The sequence below is a fragment of the Pinus tabuliformis genome, chromosome 1_2 (assembly GCF_031772625.1).
Source record: "Pinus tabuliformis cultivar Carrire ecotype Pingquan chromosome 1_2, CPIR1, whole genome shotgun sequence".
In the NCBI taxonomy this organism is placed as follows: domain Eukaryota; kingdom Viridiplantae; phylum Streptophyta; class Pinopsida; order Pinales; family Pinaceae; genus Pinus; species Pinus tabuliformis.
This window is the reverse complement of record NC_142298.1, coordinates 1,240,688,794-1,240,708,600: the sequence shown is the minus strand read 5'-3', so window position 1 is coordinate 1,240,708,600 and position 19,807 is coordinate 1,240,688,794. Positions and strand designations below refer to the sequence as shown.

The window sequence follows — 19,807 nt, the reverse complement described above, 5'->3', positions numbered from 1 at the left end:
GGAATTGAATGATCTTAGATCAATCCTACACCTCTTGATGAGAGGGATCCAAGAAAAATATCAGCTGCCATTAATAAGATGACCCACATGGAGTTTGGCCCTAGTTTCCAATTGTAACACTCCCTCTCAAGTAGGGAGAACTCCATTCACTAATCCATATGTCCAACTGTACTATCTCTGCCATAAGTGACTTGCTCTGTTGAGCCTTGCTTTACTCTGCTCTGTTGAGCCTTGCTCTTCTCTGCTGAGCTCTGCTCTGTTGTGCTCTGCTGAGCCTTGTTTTGTTGAGCCTTGCTCTACTTTGCTGAGCCTTGCTCTGCTCTGCTCTGCTAAACCCTGAAGAAGAAGAATTGAGCGAGAATATCTCATACCATTCTCTACTGACCCGAAGTCAGTTCCATATGAAGAGAGTGTGTCATACCACTGTTATTGACCCGAAGTCAGTTTCATTGATCCCAAATCAATATCACAAGACAATGTCTCAAACCACTCATACTAATCCCAGATCAATGTTGGTCATCCTAGCATAGGGAGTACAATAGATACAACGATGCGTCCATCGATAGTACTACTATGGTCCCTAGCCCCATTTCCCTGCTCATTGATCAGATGAGAGGTACTTCCCATGAGTCCCAAACTGCATGGGTAGGATGCCTCGACAGGAGAACTAATCATCCTGTCCCAAAGTCGCCTCGGGGTATCACAGGGGAAGGTGAGCCATTCACCCTATACACAACGTACCATTAGGGGAGGGTGAGTCACCCTATGGTCGTGTGTTGCTCCAGTAAGTACCCCAAGCCCCCCAGAGATCCTAGAGCTCAATGCATGCAACATGCAGGACCCTTATAAGAAGGTCTTTCAACGACTCCAAGTTGTTTGTGAAAGTCACAGATTTGACCTTTCTCCATGGGCTTTGACAAAATGTTTGCAACCTGTACATCAGTCTCAATGCGATGGAGCCTCCTCGCACATCGACTTACCATATCCCAGATAAGGTAGTATCTGGATTCTGATGTCTATCTACTGGAGAAATCATCGAATACGGGATTCCTCAACAATCGAACCCCCCCTGGTTGTCACGGAGGATCACGGTGGTATTCATCATGTGTGCAAACAACGCACTGAAGAGCTTCCACAACTAGGCAGCTTCATACAAGATCATACTCGTGGTTATGTATTCAGTGTCGGCGGTGCTTATAGCAACCGACTTCTGCTTCTTGCTCATCCATGATATCAAAGCAAAACCCAAAAAGAACCAACACTGAGAAGTGCTCTAGTGATCCTCCACACTGCCTGCCCTGTCAGCATTCGAATAATCATGCAGCTTCATATTTCCGGCAGTGTATCTCAATCCATGAGAGATTGTGCCCCGAAGATATCTCAGAAGATTCTTGGCACCAATCCAATGAGGGTCAACTAAATATGAGCTCACCATGCTAACTGCAAAACATATATTCGGACGGAAGTTCACCAAGAACATGAATGCAAATGAGTTTATGAAACTCAAAGGCATTTCCCAAATCTGGTTTGGCATCATCACCATATAACGTCTGAAAGTTAAGATTCTCGAGGTAGTCACAGGCTTGCAGTTTACCATTCCACATCCTGAATCCAACTCCCTCTTACTTCTGCAAGTGAGAGGGTTTGCACCTATCAGAAATAGGTCGTTCTTAGAAGGTGTTGGTATGAGAGGTTTATCATCCACAACCTTCAAACAATGGTTTTCTTAGTGAATCTCAGCTTCATCTGACAACTATCAATCCTCTCATACTAAGCGCGAGGTGTTTTTGCTTCAAGCCATATAGGGCTTTCTTCCACCTGCATACATGAGATTCCCGATGAATCTCAAACCCCCTCGGGTTGTTCCAAACCTGTGGACCTGCTACGTGAGGGGAATGGTCCCCTTGTAAGATTTTCCTTCGGTACATCTCAGACATGTACCTTCATGCTCCTTTTGAATTTAGGTATCCCCGTCATCATTTGACTCACAAATATCTGATGCCATGTGTCAACTAACATGGTCTCCAATGGACTTCCTGCAACTTGATACAAATTGCCAACCTTGAACCCATGAGTAAAAGCATCTTTGAAAATTCTAAAACACATACCTTTCCATCGATGAATGCCACCCTGAAACCTTTGACTTCGATTTCCGAATTGGACACTAGGTTCTTCTTGCGATCAAGTAGATAAAAGAGATTCTGTAAATGAATCGAATTACCCTCCTTCAAATGAGGGGTAACACCCTTTTTGGGATAGGTAGCATTGGCTCCAAGTATAATCCCACGAATGTTTCCATCTATACCAAATTAGAGAGAGAGCACCCATCTATCTGATGGAGTGCCTTGAAGCACTACAATAAATAAGCCAGATTCCCAAAGAATCTGAAGGAGAGGGGCAATACAAGATAACACTTCTTTATCTTATCAAAAACAACATTTGATTCTTCATACCTGGGGTTCCTTGCTTTCTCTGAAGAGTCAGTCGTTTCCTTGATGACTTGCATTACCTGTCATTCCTTTGATCATGGAAGATATGCCTGGAATGATTGTTATCATCATCAAGTGATGTGTCCCTACCTTGGACACTCCTTTGCATAATGGCCGAACTTATTACAACCAAGGCATGCGCCTTTCCTTCCACCCTTAGATCCAGACTTTCTATTGAAGTGATCTTTAGGTAGGCCATCATAAGCTTTTGCTGCGCCATTCTGATAATGTGCTCTGCTTCAGCTTCCCCTTGGTGAATTTGAAGAGGGATGAGGAATCCATTGATCCTTTTTTCCTTTCCAACTGTCTTTAGTGATTGCTCTTTCACTCTTGCTTGGACATTGTCTTCACCTCACCTCTAATACCATGTTAAGTTTAAGTATGTTCTATGCTTAGAGCAATTTATTACAATTTTCACAATTAGCTCAATATCTTTTCCAGATTAGCAATCACGTCAGCATTAAAGTAAACTGCAGATAGAACAAAAACATAAATCGCTGAAGACAAGAGGACAGAAGATGTGGCGCTAGCCAGGGACAAACCCCAATGAAACCCTTGATCAATTCTTTTTATATGTTCTTCAATAGTTCATCAGAGAGAGAGAGAGATAATACATTTACAACAAAAGTCAACACTTAGACTTTCTAGATAAGAGAATAGATCATCTCTACATGAGATCAGTTGAAGACATGCTGCTTCAACTGATTCTCCAAAGTGACTCTTTCACTTATCATTGTGCAACATCTCGTCACCATGCTGCACTTCACCATGCTGCACTCATCACCACGTTGCTAGACCTTATGACCATGTTGTACACATCATCATGTTGCACCTTATGCTGCTACTGCTGTCCCATGTACCATACTGCACTTTGCTGCACCATGTACTAGCTGTCCCATTTAGACATGGTGTGCCTTGCTGTTCTATGTACTAGCTGTCCCATCTAGACATGTTGTACCTTGCTGCTCCATGTACTAGCTGTCCCATCTATTGTTTCATGCACTGTTGTCCATGTATTGCATCATGTACATGCTGTCCATGTATTGATCATGTACAGCTATACTGTTGTCTGATTTACTTGCTCCATCAAGCTTCATTGTTGCTCCATGCATCACCATGCTTGCAGCTGTCCATGCTTTACCATGCTGCTGCTGTCCATGCTTCACCAAGCTTCGTTGTTGTCCCATTGCTGCATTTACAGCACACATTTCCATGCTGTCACCTACAGCACACTTAGATTTCCATGCTGTCACCTACAGCACACATAGGCACCTACAGCACTTAGATTTACATTCTGTCACCTACAGCACACATAGGTACCTACAGCACTTAGATTTCCATGTTGTCACCTACAGCATACATAGGGATAGGCCTCCTTGTGTTGTTGATAAGGGTTGCGTATTGTAGATAAAACAGCGACTAGGTATCCTTGATTGGACTGCGGATTAGGGCCTTTACTTGCTGCTCGTTAGGCCTCCTTAGACTGCGGCTAGGGCACCTTTATTGGATTGCAGATTATCTCCTCCTTAATGCTGCTAGAGCTCTCCTTTGACTGCGGCCAAATCTCTCCCTTGCCTGCGGCTAAGACTCTCCCTTACCTGCGGCTAAGATAAGGCAAGATCTACCTCCTTTTAGGACTGTGTATAGGGCAGCATTAGCCCTTCCCTGACAGCTGACTTGAGCTCCTAGATTTGACTGCGGCTAGGGCATCTCATCTCCATTAAGATAACGTAGAACCCTTCTTGACTGCGTAGAGGTGTCTCCTCCTAGGACTGCGTAGAGCCTTCTTTGATTAACTGTGTTAGGGCTTCTTCATTAGGGCAGCGTAGAGCCTTGCTCCATTAGGGCAGCGTTATCCCTTAGGATCTCTCCTCCTACTAAAACCCAAAGACAAGTAGAGAGGAAGAGATCCCAAGTGAGTGTGTAGAAATGACTTGAAGGCCACCTCTATTTATCCTAAAACGTTGAGCACAAGTGGGGTTTATTTGGTTGCTTGCTGTCCTTGACGAATTGTCCCATAACACAAATAAATTCATATCTCCATGATTACTTATTGGAATCGGATGATCTTTAGATCAATCCTATGCCTCTCGATGAGAGGGATCCAAGAAAAATATCAGCTGCCATTAATAAGATGACCCACATGGAGTTTGGCACTAGCTGCCAATTTTAACACCATTTCATGTGACCAGTTGCAAGCCTTGAAGGTCCTTTTGCTTGGAGAGATATTAAAGTTTGATGATTGATGCCCCAAATGAATGGGTGTATCTCCAGCTCGTGCCCCAAGAGTCTACAAACTTAATGTTGCAATGTTGCCCTTTGAAGAAGATCTAATTTTTAATCAATCTGCCCCAAGTCCAAGCATTCAAGTTAGCCTTGAAAGGAGCTAGTATGAAAGCCAAAATTAATATTTTTATGAAATTTAAAGCCACCTCCTAGAAGTCAGATTTCCTCTTTCAGGTTGGCTCCAACATAGACGTACCCCTTCAAAATGAAAATATTTATTTTGGTACAGGTCTGCCCTAAAAATAGGGCTCCCTTCAATCTGTATATATAGCCCAGTCGTGGAGCATAAAAATACATCATTTGTGGCATATTAAAGGAACCTGTTGGAGTTGTCTGAGGGCATGAGCTTATTGAATATTTGGAGGAGGCCAAGCTGCCAAGATTTTGAACTTAATTAATTTTATCTTTCTAAGGGAATTTTCATTGGACTAAATCAAGCTTCTAAAGGCTATCCTATCTGAGGCCATTCTTGAGCCTAAACTCGACATGTCTAATGACCTGTCTTTGTGGAGAATTTCAAAGGCTTATCATTCGTGTTTTAACTGAGGCCAACTAAGGCCAAGGACTGTCTTGTAGATTAGAGAAAAAAAGGTCGAGTTTCAAGGGTATTCTGGACTGATCGTTATGTCATTTGTTTGGAGTTTTTCTTCGTTGGGAAGAGATCATTTCAGACCAATTTCTGAGGCTCCTATTCGGCCTCTATGTGGTATATTCTCGGCCCTTTGAGGCAGAGATTTTCTGAGGCCTGATTCGGCCCTCTCTGAAGCAGCACATTTGGCCCTCTCTGAAGCAGCACATTTGGCCCTGTAACAGAATTCCTGAGGCAGATCCAATACTAGGGTTTCCTGAGGCAGATTCATGATTGTGGTTTCCTGAGACATATCCAAAGTTTTGGATAGATTTGTGGCAAATATAAGGCAAAGATGTGAGGCTGAGGAAGAGGCAAAATTCAAGTTTTCAATAGGCGGACCAATGCTTATTTGAATCAACATGTTCAGAGTTGAGGCAAACATTACAGCTGATTATCAATGCATTTCGGAGGTATGACTTAAATTTTTTATCTTGAGCTATATTGAAAATTGGAAGTCAAAGTAACGGCACTCTGTGTGTGTGTGTGTGTGTATATCTATATATATATATTGGACATCCAAGAAGCAGACCTAAAGTGTAATTGTGATAGCAGTGTTGTAATTGGGTCATTGTCCCCAGTACGAGAGCCCAAGATTTCTTTTTCTATTTCTTATTGTTAAGGGTGGTAGGGTGATGCTAGGCAAGGAAGTTGTAGCTTCCTTTAGGAGGTTGTCGCCTCCTTCCAGTGGGAGTTGGTAAACCTAGGGTTGTAGCTCTTCCAGTTTTAGCTAGTACACCGAAAGTTGTAGCTTCCCTAAAAAATAAAAAATAATTTAAATCTTGTGTACTTTTGATCTGTCGTGTTTGGTTAATGCTTGTGATACTAAATTGAAAGAAAAAGTGAAATAATGATTCACCCCCCTCTCAATATTTCCAACGAATGTATCCAATGCACTTTTCAACAAAGTCTAAGTCTAGGGCATAAATCAATAAATCGTTAATGCTGGAATTCTTAATCTTTTAAAACCCGACAACTAATTTAAACGAAAGAGCTGAACCTGACCTCTCAAAATCCATTCATCAAATATACTGAGTTTCCTAACTGATTATAGCAGCGAAAAAAAAAACTTGAAGACACAAGCACACAATAAAACAATACACCCAAAAATTACCTAAGAAACCCCAACTAGGGAAAACCTGCCAACGTCTGTGTTCTAATTATGCTCAGCAAAATATTCAAAAATGATTACAAAGAGGAGGGAAAACTTCCTTTCACTCAACAAATCCCTCAACACAACTAATCTACGCCCTTCTCTCCTACTCGGAACGCCTACATGCGCATTGTATGGAATCACACAGGCCTGTACGGCCCCTTTGCGCAGCTGAATGCAACCCTGGTTGAAGTGTACGTTAACTAGAAAAACTTTCAGGTTGTTCAACCTGACTTTCTGCCCTGGATGCGCTCATCTGAAAACCCGAGGCACTAAACTGAACACCCTTTTCTCTGTTAAGCTGAACACACAAGTTGTCTAGTGCATAATGACCAAAGTGTGCGCCCTTTTCCCTCCTTTGAATTCGACCTAGTCTCACCATCTCAACAAATGGCTGAGATTAGATCTCAATGGATGGTTGAGAACTTGAGATCACTTCAAATTTTTACCGTAGGAAAATTAAAATTTTCCTAAATCAAAACAATGAGATAAAGTGTAAACTACGCCTTTGGCCAGCTTATGGGTCCTACTAAATTGTTGAAGAAAGTGTAACTAGGTTCGAATTTACAAATGTAATTTTGCTCTTTGTACTTGTCAAGAAAAAGAAATATTATTTTTTTATGAATTATAAGGATGAGTTTTTTGCAATGTTCCACCATGTTTCTGGGACGAGGAGGCGAGGGAGCGGGGATACGCAGGAGTGGCCTATGCAAAAGCTCCCCACCATTTTATAGGAAACGTGGGGGGGACGTCGGGGTCTTAAAAACTTATAAATATAAAATATAAATAGATGAATCATAAAACTGAAACAAATTTAAAACGAAAAGCATGATCATTGATATCATTATCATATAAATTATAATCATACATCATACAAGTTTGTAACTGTACAATCTAACTACTAGTCTACTAACTTACTAACAATGCACAATGAAAATAAATTATAAAATTATAAATGTTTAAAGTTTTAAACTTTAAAAGTCAAGTCTGATACATCAGCGGCAACGTTCCGTTCAACAAAGGAGCAGACAGAAGGCTGCTTGGTGATGGCAGCAGTGTTCAGTTCCACAAAGGAGCTAACAAAAAACGAAATGTGAAATGCACATAACATAGACCAGGAAAGGCTGCTCGGCAATGGCAGCAAAGTTCAGTTCAACGAAGAAGCAAACAGAAAATGAAATGTGGAATGCACATGACGTAAACCCTTCCCGGTCGGTCACCAAATATTAAAAACTAAGATTTTTTTGTTTCATAAAAAAAATTGTGATTTTTTTCTAGGGAAACGACCCATCAAGACCCCTTAAGACCCCTTTTGCCTAGGAAACAACCCCAGTTGGAGGAAACGACCCCAAAAATGGAGGAAACGGCCCCTTCCAAGTTTCCTCGCGTACCCTGTTTTTTGGGAGCTTGGGGAAACGTCCCCCTCTTGTCCCCAATTCCCCGGGAGCTAGGAAACTCGACACCCAGGTGGGGGGACGCGACCCTGTGGAACACTGGTATTTCCAGCTACTCATGTCAGCCCTTAAAGCAAAATAAAAAGGAGGGAATTTAAAATTAAAATTTGAATTTATTTTGCCTCCAAAAAGTCAAGTCAGCTCCAACTACTCATGTTGGCCCAGCCAAGGAGACACCTTTTAGGGCACCCTAAACCACTATATATTGCCATTTGATCTCATCACTTGGAGACAGATTCGGATCATCTAATAAGCATATATTCTTCTGTTCACACGTGCGAAGGAGAAAGAAGAAATCTGAGGAAGGAGCTGAGTTTCTTAAGGAGCCAATTTCTGTATCAGATCATCACTTTGACCAGTGTTGACCTCGCACGTGTGGGCTGCATGGTTTGATTGACTGACCAAATATTCTGGGTGTCTTTCTGGGTATCTTCAAGAGGCTGAAATTCGGCCTGTTTCTGGGCAGTTTGACAGTATGTTGACTGAGGTTAATTTGGACAGTTTGACCGGGTTTGACCTGTGCTAGTTTGTTGGTCTTGTTTGACCAAATCTGATTGGGAAAATCAGATTGTACTTTTGTTGAATTGAACAGTTTCTCCTAAGAAAAGGTTGCTGGTTTTTTCCCTAGTTAGTGTTTTCCTAGGGTAAATTTCTGGTGTCTTTTGTGCATTGTTAATCTACTGTGATCTCTACTGCCATATTGCATTTATGGTTGAATTTTCTGAAGTGTAATTGCTTAATGATAATCTGAAATGTGATAAAGTAATAACAACATCATTAGAAGTAGTCATCAGTTTTAGAAAATTTGTGCTTTATCTATATTGCACTTAAAAAATCAACACTTTCTAGCTAGATTGATATTTGATAATCCCTGTTATTTTCAAGGTTCAAGCATGGACTTCCAACTGATAGGAATTAGGTTGCTGTCAGAAGCAAGATTTAAAAGCGCTTCCTGGCAACAGCATTATTATTTATAGGTTGATTAAATGGTCAAAAGATGTTTTGTCAGACAACCAGATACCTTCTGACACATCTGTCCAACTCAAGTGTAGAGTTGTTTGATGAATTGCCATCAAAAGAAAATGACAGGGATCAGTAGCCATGGTGGTCACTGGATGACAATGTGGTTACACACAAAGGTCAGGATTATTCCATATTTTACCTGTTGGAAAAACTCAGTAATTTTTCATGGGACTGAATATGACTGAAAAATTCACATTGGAAATGTGTAACACAATTGGATAAAAGTATTTCTCCATAAGAGTGACTCATTTTCCGAAACTTATGCCATTATAGTGGTCGCTTTCAAGGGATCCTTTCTAGATTATGAAAATAAAGTTGTCTTCTGCAATAGAACCAGGGAAATTAAAAACATGAGTTTTTCACAAGTGCATTTTAGAATCCCATGACACCAAGCACAAAGTTCCCACAACCAAGGTAGACTGTTTGTCAAATGCTTTTCATGTACCTTTAGCTATTGTTTCAATACATATCATGTGACATTATGGATGGTGGGTGTATGGAATTAATCAACAAGAGGTCAGTGCCGCAAAAAATGAGAACAAAAACAAAACAAGGGGCCTTTAGGTTTAACAATTAATTTGTCCTGTGATCAAAATTTCTAAAGTCACAGATGAAAGAATATGCTCTAGTCTCCCAGCTATTAAAGTGTCCATATTTCGGCCTAGGGTCATCCTTGCTTTTGCAGTCCAGTTTTGAATTTCTTTGATCTATCCCAAAGGTTCTTTCAAGAGTTTAAAGGGCTTGTCTTATTATTTACTAGATTGGGGAGGTTTAGATCTAAAGGGTTAGATACGGACGGTACGAATATTGGTAAAAGGCCTACAAGCCACCTATGTAGTGGCTAGAGGCCGACATAATATGAGACTAGTGTTAACAGTTTTCCAAAATAGGGAATGAAAGTTTGATGACTGTACATCTAGAGTGCCCATCTATACAGTATAAATTATTATGTATATGAACTAATACCTTAACAGTTATTTTCATGCACTAGTTGATTACAACTGTTAAATTTAATGCAGGTCACTGCTGGTGACACTCCTTATACTTCAGCAAAGACATTTGAGGAGTTGAACCTTTCACCTGAACTACTCAGAGGTCTGTACTCAGAGATGGGATTTGAGAAGCCAAGCAAGATCCAGGCAATAAGTCTTCCAATGATTCTTACTCCACCTTACCAAAATCTGATTGCTCAGGCTCATAATGGTTCTGGAAAGACTACTTGTTTTGTTCTTGGTATGTTGAGCCGGGTTGATCCCAAGATTGCTGCACCACAAGCACTTTGTGTGTGCCCAACAAGAGAACTAGCAATGCAGGTTTGTAATTGTTATTTTGATGGGAATGTCATGCAATTCATGTAATGTGTGTTATGAACGGCTTTGTTTCTAAAAATCTCATTTTGATATTATCTACAGAATCAGGAAGTCCTGGTGAAAATGGGGAAGCATACAGGCATAACTTCGGTTTGTGCTGTGCCAACTGACATTGGAAATTATGTCTCATCGTCAAGACGTGGACCAGTTAATGATCAAGTTGTGATTGGCACGCCTGGCACACTGAAGAAATGGATGTCCACCAAAGTTTTGAGTATGAGACACATCAAAATACTTGTCTTTGATGAGGCTGATCACATGTTGGCTCAGGTATCAAATTTAAATGGAAAATTTTAATTTCTGTTTTACCCTAGTTTGCTTGAAGAAATTGATGTCAGTATAAGCGTGAGAAAAAGAAAACCACCCATTGTTCCTTAACACCGCATGACATTTTTTGTGTGTGCAAAGATACTTGTGTGCATATGTCCTCAGCATGAGATGTGACAAAACTTCATTATATATCTGGAACATATGTATTCATTTATATTATATAAATCTTTGAAATTCCATTCTGGCAACTGTTGTAACTTCTATAGTGCTCACAACTGGACACATGCAAACTTTCATCTGATAACACTGTTATATATGTTTCATTAACTCTCTTATATTGCTAAACCACACATCCACATACTAGTAGATTAATTAAATGAGCTAATGTAGAAGAATGTACTTGTCCTGCAGGATTCCTTAGTTCACATACACCAGGTTTAGTCCTTGCCTATTGATCAGCTTCGGTTTTGAAATCCTTAATTTTGATACTTAAACCATTTAGATCTGGACACACTCATTTCAGATGTCTGGGTCCCTAAGTAGTCCTTCCCATGTGTTCAAAATAAAGACATTGTGAATCTAGCAATAAGAGACCAAAGCATTACTAACCATTCTGTTTACCATGCAATTCATCTAGATCATATTCTCTTTCTTCTAAAGATCATGTGATCGAGGACAAATGTGACCACTGTTTTGGTATTGGAGTCCAAAACTGATATGATTAGATCATATGCACTCTGTCATAGAGATCTTGCGACTGAGGACGAATATGACCAATGCTTTGGTATCATAGTCCAATTCTGAGATTGTTTGATCATATGCACGCTTTAGGTATCATAGTCCAATTCTGAGATTGTTTGATCATATGCGCTCTCCACTAACCATAAGTCTATGCATTCATCATCAGTTGTATCAAATAATACTGACACAAGTAGTGACAGCCATAGTGATGATCTATGAACCCTTGAACTATATCTCTGAGTTCTTGGGGTGAGGAAACCTTACTGGCATGCTTGATAAAAGCATTAGTCATGCCAATGAATTGCACCCAGTTTTCCATACCTGGGACAGGAATATAGACCAACTGACGGTCTTGATAAGCTTTCAGAAATGAAGTGAATGTGCTAAGATGTTGCTCATGGAAGAAATTAGCTGATGAAATAAGCCTTTACATTCGGCCCTACTAGCTATAGACTCAACCAAAAATCAGCTTTTTGATCATCCGAAAGTATACTTGGAACCAGCTGCATGAACAGCTCAAAAACATCTGGAAAATCAAACCTATAGTATGCCCAAAACAAGTTGCATACCCAGTCCAAAACCAGCTCTATTTTGTAGACCGGAAAGACAGTTCTTTGGATTCGGTCCAAACCAGCAATATACTTGGTTGAAGACTAGTTGCACACTCTGCCCATAACCAGTTAGAACTAACAACCTTAGATTCAATCCATATCAGCCTTAAATTTTTTCCAATATCAGATGGAGAGATCAGCCATAAGATCGACATATAATAGAGGTAAATACAGGCAATATTCACATTCATCTTGAGGACTTCATTTGCTGAAATATTAATTGGCATATGTGCACCTCAAAATGCAGGTCAAAGTGATGGAGTAACTATTACAGAAGTTGCACAAATGCGGAATTTGGACTCATTTGATCCTTGTTAGGATTCTGTATATCGTACATTCAACATTGGAATAAATCTAGGTTACTTCTTCGTTGAGAAAGAAGGCCTCTACTGAGAAAATAGAATGCCTTCAGTCAGTCAGGCAAATGTCTAGGCATGCCTTCATTCGAGAAGGAAGTGCTCACAGAGAGTGGAGAAAATACTCTCACATTCAAAGAAAAGGGATAGCCCAACAAGCAGTTCTTCTTTAGAGTGGACAAAATATGGTGATTATTTGTGGAGGTTTTGGGTTTGTTTGCACTCTTCATCAATGCACCTTCATTCTGGCATAGTTTAACTCAGCTAATTAGCAAATTCATATTTATTATTATTAAAACAGATAGAAGATGATTACAATTTGTGGGAGGCCCCTGGCTTTATATTGCCTTGGGTGCCTCTTGGTGAATGTGCCCTTTGCCTAATAACTACTAATTAACTAATTTTTATATAACATTGCCTTCCTCCCAAAAAATGCTTTGTTCTCAAAGTATATGTAACGACGGATGTTATTGACGAAATGCTTCAGTCTCCCAAGAAGCTTCTTCTTCTGGTAAGTCCTTCCACTTGATCAAGTATTCCTTGATTACATGAGATCGATGTTTCTTTTCTCTGGCGGATATGAGACCTGTTGGTTCTAAAATGACCCTTCCTTTATCATCTAAGGATGGAAGTGTTGTTTGTGCTGATTGATGGTCTCCCAGTGCCCTTTTAAGGTAGAATACATGGAAGACGTTGTGAACACGACTTTTATCCGGAAGGCTTAAACTATATGCAACTTGGCTGATCTTTTTGTTGATCTGGTATGGTCCATAGAACTTCGGTGCCAATTTATTTTTTCCTTTTTGTTTCAAGGACAACTGTTTGTATGGCTGGAGCTTTACAAATACCCGTTCTCCAACTTAAAATTCTCTCTCGGTTCTGTTTCGGTCAGCTTGTTGCTTCATACGGTTTCTTGCATTTAAATTTTCTTTTAGGGTTTGGACGATTTTTTGGGTTTCTTCTAGTTGGTTTTTAATAGTTGGTAGATTTGTCTGGCCGGTAGCTAGATCCTTCCATTTCAGAGGTTCGTACCCATACAAAACTTGGAATGGAGTCATTTTGCTGACATATGATAAGTAGAATTATACCAGCATTCAGCGAGATGCAACCACTGAACCCACTTATTTTGTTTTTCTATAGCATAACAATGTAGGTAGGCTTCCAAACATTTATTGACAACCTCCGTTTGTCCATCTGTTTGAGGGTGGTAAGCGAACTCATATTTAGGTAGGTTCTTATATGGTTGAACAATTCCTTCCAGAAATTACTCTTAAATTTGGCATCTCTATCACTCAAAATGACTTTCGGAAAACCATGTAATTTATAAATATTTTTGCAAAATATCTCAACGATTTGTTTAGCTGAGTTTGATTTCTTCATTGCAATAAAGTGAGCATTTTTGGTGAGTCTGTCGACTACTACAAAAATCTTATCCTTGCCCTCAGATACATGTAATCCCTCAATAAAGTCCATTGATATTTATTCCCATTTCTGATTTAGAATGTTTAAGGGGTGAAGTAATTCAGGTTTCATAATATTTTCACTTTTATTTCTTTGACATTTGTCACATTCTGCTACATATTTCTGAATATTGCGACTCATCCCCTTCCAAAAGAATGATTGACGTGCATTGTAGTAAGTTTTAAAGAATCCTACATGTCTAGCTAACAGCGAATCATGTGACTCATTGAGTATCTTGGATTTAAACTTGGAGTTTGAATTTAGATAGATTCTTCCTTTGTACCATAGAATATTGTTCTTCCATTCAAACTTTGAGTTGTCTGGAAGGTAATTGATTATCGTGGTTATTTCTGGATCCTTGGCATACTCACTTCGAATCTCATTAAGCCATTGAGGAACAACAACTGAGATTGCAAGTAATGTTGGTTCTTCGTCCTTCTTAGATAGGGCATCTGCTACTACATTGTCTTTTCCCTTTTTATGTAGTATCTCCATGTTAAAGGCGACAAATTTTTCAATCCATTTTTGTTGTTCTTCGGAAAGTGTTTTTTGTTGAAGGAGGCGCTTGAGAAGGGAGGCCGACTTTTTGGGTAGACTCGTGATTAATACGAAAAAATCACGATTTTTTCATTTGCCAACAAGTCACCAAAAAATCGTGCGATTTAATCATTTTGGCCAAAAATCGGAATTTTAGGATTAATCGCGACTTTTTCGGGACTTTTTCCACACTGGTTTTAAGGAAAAAAAGGTCAATCATCCAGTTGAAATTGTGACACATACTAGAATGACTTTAAACATTAAATGAAAGCTTCATTACAAAAATGGTTAATGTACCTCATATTTGACGACCTACCTTTATTGGATGAATCATGAAAGACTAGATGGAATAAATCACTAGCTAGAGAACATATGGGAGGCATCTGAGGCTAGTTATTTGTGGATCAACATAGGGCTGTTGGCTGGCAAGCTAAATGAGAAGAAATTTCACCTAGAGGTTACCCACTTGGGTGGGTAAGAGGGATCAATGTGCCCCATGTCAAGTACTTGTATCAATGTCTCCTTCATGTCTTGTGTCCTTTGATCTGGTGTCATTTGACTTATGGTTGAAGAGGTAGACATATATGAGATATATTTTTAGATGATATGGATTTGGGCAATAGCGTTGAGATGGCAATAGCCAACTTGGATCTTAATAAACATGTGCCAATGTTAGTCACTTTTAATGATGGTGATCCTCTTGAAGGGTCATCCTCTACACTAGCAGATCCAAATCTTGGATTGGATATAGAGTAGGAGGGAGAAGATGGAGAGAGCAGTGGACATGGTGGTGATCTTGATGATTCTAACATGGAGGAACATGACTAATGAGCTATTAGATTCTTCCATCAATAGTTCTGGTATCTACCTTGTTTTGTATTTGCCATTGGCATTCCCATCTATAGTATCAATGATTCAATAGCTGCTGATTACATTTTGATTTTGATGATACAAATCACTGAATGAGAAAACTGCATTTTATGGCTCTAATTTCTAAATCTATGTTTTATGAGTATTGAATATTCTAAATCCTCATGTTAGATCATCATGGATGTAGTCACTAGCTGTATCAATATTTTGTAAATGCTTAAAATATTTGGATCTTTACATCGATATTTCATTTTGTAACCTATGTTTTATGAGTATTGAATATTCTAAAATCTTGTGTTGGATCATCATGGATGTAGTAACTAGCTGTATCAATATTTTGTAAATGCTTAAAAAATTTGGATCTTTACATCGATATTTCATTTTGTGTACTTTTTTAATATATATAATTTTTATCACCTCTCTCTCTCTTTCTGTAGATATATGTGTGTATGTGTGTGTGCAGACACACATATATGGATATATTTTTTTTCCTTCCCCATGTAACCAAGCACCCTACCCTCCAGCCCATAGCTAAGTGTAAGATATTCTGGGCAGGGAGTATAACAATCATTCCTCCCAACCATCTGAGATAAACCCAATTGATACATATATATAGAAAATGTATCCCTTGTGTCCCATTTTGGGGGTTGACGTGTTCCATGTCGGATACTCATTGACAGGTCCTGTGTTTCGTGTCCTAGTGTCATGTGCATTAGCTTTTTATAGAATCGCTTTGGGTGATCTGTCTGCTTTTCATTATTGGATAATGACATGATGCACTTTTGCAGCAAAAATTAAAAAAACATAAGAGATCTAGATAAGACATACATTACTAGGTCGCATAATCTTTATCCTTAATCGTCTGGAGTTTTCTTATATCTCAGAGATAGTGAACAAAGACGTATGACTGGTTTTGTTACAGTAAGTTATATCTTAACGTAAGTTACAATTATGAATGCGTATAACAGGCATTGCTAGATTTAAACTGATAAAAATATCAAAATATTCTTTGGCTACATTTTCGGAGAGGTGCAAAAATTTGTTGAGGGCACTGATCAATTCAGTGGTTTTGTGGTCTTTAGCAGCTGTGGGAAGTGTAATTTGTTTCTGTTCAAAACTTGTTTGTTTAAATTTAAGGTGTGGTTGCAGTATTTATTTTTTTCCTTATACAAATTCATTGTATAGTGACGCTTTAATTTCTGAATCAGGACGGGTTTCAAGATGATTCCCTGAGAATTATAAAGGACATTCAGAAAAATCGAGATGATTGTCAGGTATGTGGGATTTCTATTTTATTGTACATATGTAATTCTCCAGTTTAGTTGTTGGAAAGGTAAGTGAGAAGCTGTTTCTGTAGATTGCTCCTGGAAAGCTCATTTAATGTATTGTATTCTGTGTTTCTCTTCTCAAGTTTCATTGTCCATTTTTAAGCTGACAGCAGTAGTCATGTTTGATTCTATATGTTTTAGCTGATTCTGATAAATATAATCTTTATTGATGTCTATTATCTTCTCATTAGCAGCTTTTAAGCTGCAAATCTCCATTATATATAAATCTATCCTACAGAATGGTATTTTTGTGACTGGGGATTGGAGGAAGAGTGTTGTTTAAGTATTGTTAGTTGACAATAAGTTTAGGAGGTTTTCTCAATGAGCGCACGTGATGTTCCTGTGGATTTTCTATCGTTTGTCCCAACGTTCGTGTATTAGCTGACAACAATATGTCTTTCTGCTACTAAATGTTCTGATAGCCTTTTTTTGGACTTTGCATAATGATAACTTCTAGAATAGAATGTGCCCAAAAAAAAACACTGGCATGAATATGTTAACACATGAGCCCATCTCTTATCATCATAGCCTTTTCAGGAAGATCTAAACAGTACTATATATATATCCTCTTCTGGCTTGCAAATAAAAACAACAGTTCATCAAGTAAGTCCCCAGTTACAGTCTTCCAGATAAATCACAAAAGTATGCTATTCCAAAGCATGCAGGCTTTTCTTGTCTTAAAAATACAGATGTAATAGAACGGTGGGTGAGTGTATTCAGAAATATGCCTCTGGGTGATTTCTCGTATAATCCCTTCTCCACAAGTCATCAAAATTACTTCCCTGGACAAGCCATCTACAATACTGTTCCTCTCTCTGTACACATGATGAAAGGATATTTGATCAGAAGAACATGACAATCCAAGAATCTTATCTACCACAGATTGTAATACAAAATTTCTCACTGTGAATTTCTTTTTTACCCATTTGATGACTACTAGTGAATCTTCTGAATATTTGGAGGCTATTCTTATCTTTTTCAATGCCCAACAAGTGAGTGAATCTCAATGTTGCAAACATCGGCATCGGGATAAAATTGGCAAGGGTCCGAAAAACCAAAAAATCGTAAAAATCGGGAAAATATCAGTAAAAAATCGGCGAACATCGGCAAAATTAAGATACCATAAAAATATTTTTTTAAATTGGCAAACATCGGCTAGGTCAAAAAATCGTGATTTCGAGATAAAATCGGGATATTATCGAGATGTTCACAACAATGATCAATCTTACAGTCGTTAACTCAACATTTGTATCCAGATCTGCATCCTGGTATCTTAATTCGTAAATACTCCTAATATTTGTTTCTATAGATTTTTTGTAGCATAAATGCGGTCTTTTAGGATTTTGTTTCTCTTCTTAGATGTATCATTTATGGTAAGGGCTTTGTCGTTCCAATGTTGGAGATTACTTATTGTGAACCTTATGTATCTTCGTTGCGTGTATTGCAGATTCTCCTCTTTTCAGCAACCTACGATGAGAATGTCAAGCAGTTCACAACTAGGGTAATTTCAAAAGCAAATCAGGTGTTTGTGAAAAAGGAAGAGTTGTCTTTAGATGTAATCAAGCAGTATGTAGTGAAATGTCCAGATGAACTTGCTAAAGTAGAGGTTTTAAAGGACAAAATTTTCCCACTGGCTGAAAAACTTGGGCAGTCAATAATCTTTGTCCGCACCAGAGAGAATGCAAGTATGTTGCATAGCAAGTTAGAAGCAGAGGGTTACAAGTGCACTTCTATTCAAGGTGGACTTAAGCTGGATGACAGGGATCGTGTAATTAAGGAATTCAGAACAGGACTGACAAAGATTCTTATATCAACTGATGTGCTTGCACGGGGTTTTGATCAAGCACAGGTTTGCTTTCAATGTTTTCTTCGCACTTAATGTTGTATGCTTCTTGTTTAGAGGATTTCTTTGTTGAAGCATCTTTCACTGTCTGCCTTAGCGTTTTATGACATCTTGCAATAGTTAAGAAGCTAATAAAAGGAATCTTATGACAGGTAACCCTGGTTGTGAATTTTGATCTCCCTATTAAACATTCTCATCCATATGACCCTGATTATGAAGTATACTTGCATCGAATTGGTCGAAGTGGACGTTTTGGTCGCAAGGGTGTGTTTCTCCTGTCTCAAACATGCACAGTGCCTTCCCTGCTTCTTACGTAGACACCTACAATTTGAGCCAATGACATTTAATTTTATCCAAAATCTATAATGGGCTATTTATTTTTTTGCTTTACAGGAGCGGCTTTTAATTTCATTTGCACTGACCGAGATGAGCAAACAATGAGCAAGATAGAAAGATATTTTCAGCGACAGGTACCTGAGGTAAGTTAGTAGCATCCTGATTTAGTAGCTCGACTGAACCTATAGCATTGTTTTTTCTTCACCTCATCTTGTAGTACCGAAGGGTTGAGATATCTTTACCCATGAAGGGTTTCTATGCCTAACCTTTTGTATTCAAGATGTTGGAATGTGGGAAATTATTGTTCTTTACAGAGATCCAATTTTTATAAATGGGTCAATTATTGTTGGGCCATGCAGGTACCTTGGAATAGTGAAGATGCTTTTGAAGCTGTCTTGAAAGATGCAGGGCTTGCATAAGTAGCACACCTTCTTTGAATCTTCAGATTAAACTTTTGTTCATACTGTAATTCAGCTTGTCTGCGAACAAACTTTGGCATTTAAAAAAAATGATTTGCAATTGCGTTTGCAAATAAAATTCCGGTCATGTTGGCTTGGGTTTGGTACTGGGGACCATATAATTGTGTTTAATCTGTTTCAGTTCTTGAGGCAATATTTAGCCATGTAAATGCATCAGAGGTATGATTGATGCCATCCATGCCTATCATGCAAGTAAGACATTTCTCTTTTGATAAGAATTTTCTCATTATTTCTGGTTTCATATTGGATTGGAAACCATTCTATTGTGCTTTTGAGTGTAGAAAACTTATTATTGTTACAGGCGTTGAACTTGTGATCTCTGTGATCTCCCAGTTAACATGCAATCTTCCAACTGTATTTTGTACGCTTGGTTTTAGTTCTCCATGTTCGTTTGACTTTTTCTTTATGTGAACATGCTTAATAGGAAGTTGGTATTATTTCTGCATTTGTAAATGGCTCCACAATCTATCTGTAATTATGAGTATTCGAGGATCACTGATGACCTACTTTTCAAGCTGCAATGGCATTCCTCTGTGCTAGTCATAGCCATGAATCCTTTATAATAACATAGT

At 38.7% G+C, this 19,807-nt stretch overlaps 1 protein-coding gene across 1 annotated transcript in view; it reads left to right on the top strand.

The window, feature by feature from the left end:
- Positions 1-19,599, top strand: part of LOC149210732 (DEAD-box ATP-dependent RNA helicase 38-like) — a 68,494-nt gene extending 48,895 nt beyond the window's left edge. The window contains exons 2-8 of the mRNA XM_089396771.1: positions 10,053-10,346; positions 10,446-10,673; positions 16,458-16,523; positions 18,025-18,426; positions 18,573-18,684; positions 18,814-18,899; positions 19,116-19,599. Of these exons, the coding sequence (XP_089252897.1) occupies positions 10,053-10,346; positions 10,446-10,673; positions 16,458-16,523; positions 18,025-18,426; positions 18,573-18,684; positions 18,814-18,899; positions 19,116-19,175 (1,248 nt within the window). The 3' untranslated portion in view covers positions 19,176-19,599. The remainder of the gene's footprint in view (positions 1-10,052; positions 10,347-10,445; positions 10,674-16,457; positions 16,524-18,024; positions 18,427-18,572; positions 18,685-18,813; positions 18,900-19,115) is intronic.
- The last annotated feature ends 208 nt before the right edge of the window (positions 19,600-19,807 follow it).